Source organism: Engraulis encrasicolus, unplaced genomic scaffold, assembly GCF_034702125.1.
Source record: "Engraulis encrasicolus isolate BLACKSEA-1 unplaced genomic scaffold, IST_EnEncr_1.0 scaffold_28_np1212, whole genome shotgun sequence".
In the NCBI taxonomy this organism is placed as follows: domain Eukaryota; kingdom Metazoa; phylum Chordata; class Actinopteri; order Clupeiformes; family Engraulidae; genus Engraulis; species Engraulis encrasicolus.
Genome location: NW_026945577.1, coordinates 132501 through 140000, shown reverse-complemented (window position 1 = coordinate 140000; position 7500 = coordinate 132501). Strand labels below are relative to the sequence as shown.

General features: G+C 40.1%; 1 protein-coding gene across 1 annotated transcript in view; it reads right to left on the bottom strand.

Moving 5' to 3' along the window:
* The window catches only part of LOC134443095 (uncharacterized), a 51422-nt gene that overhangs the window by 10581 nt on the left and 33341 nt on the right, over positions 1–7500 (bottom strand). Inside the window, exons 6-9 of the mRNA XM_063193030.1 lie at positions 7032–7500; positions 6052–6657; positions 5217–5221; positions 1–93 (exon numbers count right to left, since the gene is read on the bottom strand). The exon at positions 1–93 is cut by the window's left edge and continues 33 nt beyond it; the exon at positions 7032–7500 is cut by the window's right edge and continues 236 nt beyond it. Of these exons, the coding sequence (XP_063049100.1) occupies positions 1–93; positions 5217–5221; positions 6052–6657; positions 7032–7500 (1173 nt within the window). The remainder of the gene's footprint in view (positions 94–5216; positions 5222–6051; positions 6658–7031) is intronic.

Here is a 7500-nt window from a genome sequence, read left to right as displayed (position 1 = left end):
AGAGGCAGAGAGCAGCTGAGTGCCGCCAACATCCTCAAAGGAAATAATATTTTCCTCATCTGCCTCTTGCACCTCAATGATGCGAACCTTCCCCTGCAGAGACACACAAGCAAATTAAATATCCGTGTCAGTTCTGGTAGCCTACGCCATGTCGGTGAATAGGCTACTTTAATTGATTAATTAATTAATTTAAATAGGCTAATAATACACCTTCTGCCAACTCTTTGTGTTAATTTTTAATCAACAATAGTTTTTTTGTAATTACAATATAGGCCTAAGTGAATGATTTGTAAAAATTATATAGGTGTGTAGGCCTAATTATTAGCCCATTTGCGGTAAGTAAAAAAATAGCACTAAATCATTGACTCCACACTCACCATACTTTAAACTTGTCCAAAGTATAAAAATATTAATCAATAGCAATATCTTCGTCGCTGCTCTATCATAAACTAATTTGTAGTCAGATTGTACTTTTCTGTCTGTTTTTTTTTTTTTTTTTTTTTGGAGACGTTGCTCTGTGACGCAAACAAGCTTTTATGACATAGGCATAGGCCAAAATGGACAAAATCTGACACGTTCTACAGAACATTCTATTCACTCAAAGCCACGCAGACTAGGCTACAAGGAAACAATAAACACAAGCTAAAACTAGGCCTAAACATAGGTCTATTTTTAATAGCCTATGATAGGCTGTTAAAGTCCCCTTTCAAATGCACTCCAAATTATTAGCGTAATAAATTCGCAGGTTTCTTGGTGAAATAAAACATAACAAAGTTTCTGAGAATAAAATGGTGAGCTGAGCAGCGATATTTCCACATAAGGCTAGGAAGACCGATTAATCTATCTATTAAATTCATGCCCTTTCCAAGACCTCGTTTTTTTTTTCTAATAGCCTACATTTAATCGCATGAAGGACTTTCACTTTACGGAGATGGTTTCTATTTGCTGTTGGCATCCAGAGGGAGCTCGAGCCACAACACGTAACCGATGAGAAGTCTTTCGGACATGATTGCACCAAGCAAGGACTTAAAAAAAACCCACACATTTTAAGCAGGGCTCTCAAGTCTCACTCTTTGAGAGTGTGACACACTCATCTGAGCGAGTTCACACTCTCACACTTCACACTCTGAGGTTTTGATAACTTATCCAATCGGCGCACATTAATTCATCCAACCTATCCACAGACGCGTCAGAAATAGGTAACAGCTTTTCAGTTTTCAGACTAGTTACCACGCTATTCAGTCAATCCGAAAATAGATTGTTCGGTTGTCGGGCAGATCAGAGCAGTGGATCAGAGTTTCATCCAATAGCGCGCACAGCAGAGTTCAGAGAGAACTGTAAAATTTACGAATTGCAAGTAGGCGAACTGGAGATGCAGGAGCCAGGACCATCAGGTGATAACTTCATACAGGTGAAAATATGAGACTTGTATTAGCTAGGCTACTGTTTTTACTCCTTATACCAATATTTCCAGCCCATGTAGCCTTGACAGGGACGTTAAAAGAGAGCAAAATGGTTAACAACGCTAGCTAGGCTATAACCCCAGCTGATTGTTTGATGATCATCCCTCCCAAACATGATTGAACGTGGAGACAAGAGGAGTGGGAAATGGTCAAATATTAGACAGACTGGAGAGAATGGAGGAAGTGGTAGTAGAGAGGGCAAATAGGCCTAGGCTAAAGAAGTCAGGGGCAACCAATAGTGCTGGAGATATCATGGTATTGAATGAAAAAGGGTATTATTTGTGTCTGACGCCTAAAAAAAGTGATTGGACTTTATTATAATTTGAGCTGATGATGTCAATGCACAATAAAGAACATATGCCTACAGGTAGCCTATTTTAGGCTATCCCCCCACAATGAACATTGTCTAAAATCATCCCCCTCAATGAAAATGGTCAAAAATCACCTCCCTAACATCCCTTCTTCACATTGTGTTAAAATTGCACTTTCAACAACTACATTTTCAAAATTTTCTCGGTGGAGAAACCCCCAAACCACCAATAATTAGAATCACTCTCTGACCATCCCCAGCTGCTTTGGCTATTTTACAACTCGAGCACTGGTTAGGATTAAGCAAATTGAATACATAGTGTATTTGGTCTAATCAAACTGTTTAACTAGCGTGCTTGAAGGGAAACCTAGTGTCGATGGGTGATGATGGGTCGATGTCTGAACCCCCCCCCCCACACACACACACACACACACCCCATTTATTTATTTATTTATCTAAATCTCACTCCTAACAATCGTCAAAACTTGAGAGCCCTGTTTTAAGCATGTTCTGGTTGCGTCCTCGCCTACATTTCGGGTGGAGGAAGTTCGTGACTGTAATTACTGTCGTTGACCGCTAGAGGGAGTAAGGGACTAATTATTATGACGAGCCTTGTGTGAATGTGGTTGAACTGCAGTGAGTTGCACGCACCGATGTCAATTTTTTTTCGCCCCGAGCTGGGCTAATGTTTGTGGGCGAATTGAAGTGAGTAGGCCTAATATTTGTCTCCACCAAGTAGGCTACCTTACAGTGTTGGGCAGTAGTGCTTTACAAAAGCAGGGGTGGAAAGTAACTAATTACTTTTACTCAAGTATTGTACTTGAGTAGCTTTTATGAATACTTTGTACTTTTTAAGTATTTTTTTTAAATTAATACTTTTACTTGTACTTGAGTACATTTTGACCCAAGTACTTTACTCAATTACACTGGAACCTGGCCTGAGTAGGCTACTGAGTAAAAAAATTGACTGAGAGACAAAATGCCATGCACAATAATGCCACAATCCGCCGGAAATGAAAGATTGTGCAGGATGGCACACAGCATTTCCACTATTTTACTATCTTGTATCAATGTATTGGATGATGGCTGGTGCCAAGCAAGAGATATAGGTTATGGAGGACGATATTCAAGAAAAATAAACATGACATTCTCAAGAGGACAGCTAATTAAAAGTAACTAAGTAACTTTTACTCAAATTACATTTTAAGTGAAGTACTTTTTACTTTCACTTGAGTAGATTTTTAGATAGGTACTTTTACTTGTACTTGAGTAGAATTTAGGCAAAGTAAAGATACTTTTACTTGAGTACACATTTTCTGTACTCTTTCCACCTCTGAAAAAAAGTAATTAATTACTGTAATGCATTACGTTTTGTTGTAATGCAGTAGGCTACTAATGTAAGGCATTACAGGGGAAACACATGTAAGCTAATATTTACTTAGTTACAATGCTAAATAACTTGTTACAATTACATTACAATGACCTGGATTTTAGTGGTACTCAGTGTGGTGGATCAGAAACACCTGAACCTGATAGTTTTCAGTCTGCATGCTGCCAAAAACACCTCCTGGATGGGAGTTGAAAAAGTCATGACTCATGAGCTTGATTTACACTGAAATAAATGGCCAGATCCTCATTTAGGCCTTCAGTTCTTTTAGCGAAAGTACCATAACTAAATTAATGGAAAAGTAGTGTAATGCCTTACATTTTAAATATAGTAATATTGTAGTGTAAGGGATTAGTGTAGGGCTATGTCTCGAGGGCCGTTTACTGTCTTTGATGTCAGATACAGTATAGGCTACACCTGTACATTCATTTGTATGTGGGTGGTTGACGTTTTTAGGGGCGTAACACACACACACACACACACACACACACAAAACGTTTGTCCAATTCCTGAAAATAATGATGGAAAAAATAGAAAAAAATAAAGCACTTAGTGGTCCGTGGAATTTCGCCTTATTTTTTGCCATTTTTGGGAAAATGTGTCCTGCATCAACACATTGCATAGGCATGTCACACCGCAGGAAAATGAAGTCACACCACAGGAAATTCACTGCATTATGGCCATTTTCATCCTTATACATGACTGACATCTGAGCTCATGCTTACTTGATAATGATATTGTGTTTAATCTTAATATGTGTTTTCCTTTATAAAAAAAAAAACGTTTTTTCCTTCTATAAGAGAAGTCACACCACAGGACACAATAAAATGAACCTAAGCATTGCGTGACAGAAACATTGCAATAAGAAGACATATTAAGAGGTTAATAGTCACCTTAAACTTCCACAACACTCTCCAATAACTGAGGTACTGACTGGTTAGGAGCCAGTCTTTAAGACCCTTGTAGTTGGCCTTGCAGCTGCCCATTCACAAACATTGACATACATGTCACCCCACAGGACGCAATTTGTGTTACGAAATTGAACTTGTAGTTAATATTACTGTCTTGAGTTTTTGTTGCATTCACATATCTTAATATAAAGCTAATATTTATGCAATCATGCCAAATGCTTCATACATTATTCAAAATGTTGTTGGTTAATTTATATATATATATATATTATATTCCAGGTTTCACTAATGTTACAGTCACACTGCAGGATACAGTATTTGACATATAAACCTTTACATAAATCTTTACAAAAATGTTTCTTCTCATCTAAGACTAATATGAAACATAATGCACCACATCTTCTTTATTGACATTTGCTTTTAAGAGGAAAAATAACAGTTTTGTAGGTTTTTATCCAATGTTACAAAAAAACAAGGCGTCACGTCTCCCACCCATGTGTTCCTGTAAACCAGGGGTGAGGAACCTATGTCTTGAGGGCCGTATTACGCCCCTTCACATGAAATAGGCCTATGACATGTTTTGTAAAGGAATCTTAGAAATTAGATCAGACATTTGCAATACAATTAGGTTATATTTAGAGGACCTAGAGAAGGTGGGGTCTGTTTTAAAGGTGGCTGCCTTCAATATAGGCCCAAAGTGCAGCAGGACATCCTGGTTTGTGTTCGTATGGCCCTTGGAGGACTTTTATGGCCCTTGAAGAAATTTGAATTGGCCCCTCGAATGAAAAAGGTTCCCCACCCCTGCTCTAGTAGATCAGATTAATGGTGTCACTAAATGGGACTGCTTAAGATAAAGAAGACTTCAGCGCAGGACATCAGAAATAAACGAGAAAGCGCAGATGGCTTCTCGTTTTTAATATGGCCACAATATCGCCTCAATACGCATAATATGCAATGCCTATTATTATTTATCATGAAACCTCAAATCGGAAATAATAACCTTAGCTCGTACCCAGCACTTTTCAAACCTTACTCAGGTTGGTAATTGTCCCCAGCATTTTTGAAATCAAACGCCCATGGGTAGACCCAGTGGCGGAACAATTGTACACGGGGTCCCAGGGCAAAACACTTATAGGACCCCCTACATGGCCTGACAAGATCACAATTGGGCCCCCACCACCAATGGAAGAGTGCCCTGGGCCCAGGGGCAAATGCCCTGCTCGCCCTCCCTATAGCTCCGGCCCTGGGTAGACCTATAGGACAAATAAGGTGAATGTAACCAAAATCTGTCGAAACAGAGATATAAGCAGTGACTCAGAGTTCAGATTTCATTTGTGAATTCTAGTTTATTAACTAAAGTAAATCAAATGTTCACATTTCCAGCACATTTAAATGGTACGACTGGCAATACAATTTCATCATTGTATGGCAGGTGGACATATTACACACTTTTTGTATCAAAAATATTTTTTAGGTTGACATGCATTTTTTTAACTTTGAATTTCCAACTTCAGACTCACATTGCAAGTTATTTCATCAAATTGTGTACATACACAGATACAAAAGAATAGAGTAGGCTACATCATTATCATCTTGGAGTGTACTATACTACAGAGCAGACGCTGGAGCCTTGCAGGCAGATGATGTTCTCTCTACAAAGGCTGAAGAATACAACACTAAATAAAACTAGAAATGCAATTAGAGAGTGCAGACCTCTGCCAAGGAAGCTGTTAGATAGAATATTTGACTATGTTACAACCTAAATGTTTTCAAGTCTTTCTGCCTTGTTATTGTGGAGTTAGAAACTGGAATGTCACGCAATGGTGAAGAATCTTTAAAAAAAATCCTGTATCCGGATCATGACAGACAGACAGAGTGACAAACAGAGAAACCAACGCGACCGGAAAGACAATTTTCTTGGCGGAGGTAATAAATGAATACCTTTTCAATAAAACTACCAAAAAATATATCACCACCTACATATTGGAGGTTGATGCATGCTCCATTCTCCACTGCTTCCTGCCACCATCTCTTCTATCTTGTCCAGCAGCTCTGTCACCTGGCCACCATCACTCTTCTTATTGTCTACAACATGGTACCTGTTCCCACATTTCTCTACAACCCACTGCAGAGCCTCTCCTCCACTCTCAATGTGCTGCTCAATGCTTGTGTCTCCTAGCCAGTCCCCATTGGTGAACAGCACTATAGTGTGACTCCAGACTCTCTCACCCAGAAGCTCCATGTGTTCCTGCACTGCTCTTCTGTTTGTCTCTGTGAATGACTGACTCACATTAATGACTAGTACTAGAGCATGGGGTCCTGGAGGACACAGACACACACATAGAATGATCTCTCCTTTATCACATTCAGGAGTTTGCTCTACAGTGTTTTTTTTTCTCCATCCTGGTGCCTCCACTACAGTGATGTGTCTACCTGCTGTTTCTCCTTCTCTCTTCACACACTCAGCTGTTCTCCCTGCAGTACCAAACTCCTGTCTGCCCAGGATGGTGTTTCCAGATGAACTCTTCCCAGCATTTCGTACTCCCAGCAGCACAATCCTCATGTCTGAGATATGTGGAACACCACCTGAAAAGAAAATGGTAAAAGCAAAGTTTTAAGATTTCAAATGTTTGTGAATGGTAGATGTAAAGCAGAAAATATATACTGTATCTCAGTGTGGCACATCTACTGTACTGTGTGTGTGTGTGCGCGCGCATACGTGTGTGCGTGTTTGTTCCTGTGTGTGTTAATGCACAAAGAAACAAAACGTGTTTTGAATTTGTTTTGCCAAAAGGAGTGTGTTGTTGTAACAACTGTATGATGTGTGTGTGTGTGTGTGTGTGTGTGTGTGTGTGTGTGTGTGTGTGTGTGTGTGTGTGTGTGTGTGTGTGTGTGTGTGTGTGTCAGAGGGACACACAGACAGAGGGAAAGGAGGGAGTATGACTGGAAATGTGTCTCACCTGCTGATGATCTGAGAGTCTCTCTCTGTTTCTTCACCTTCATCTTCCTCTCCTCTGCTCTTCTCTTTTCTTCCTTCTTCCTCTTCATCAATCCATTTATGATCTTTGCATCAAAGTCTACATGATGACCTCTGTTTCCTGCCACCATCTCTTCTATCTTCTCCAGCAGCTCTGTCACCTGGCCACCATCACTCTTCTCATTGTCTACAACATGGTACCTGTTCCCACATTTCTCTACAACCCACTGCAGAGCCTCTCCTCCACTCTCAATGTGCTGCTCAATGCTTGTGTCTCCCAGCCAGCCCCCTATGGTGAACAGCAGTATAGTGTGACTCCAGACTCTCTCACCTAGAAGCTCCATGTGTTCCTGCACTGCTCTTCTGAATGTCTCTGTGAACGACTCACACACCCTAATGACTAGTACTAGAGCAGGGGGTCCTGGAGGACACAGAGACACACTGAGGACAAT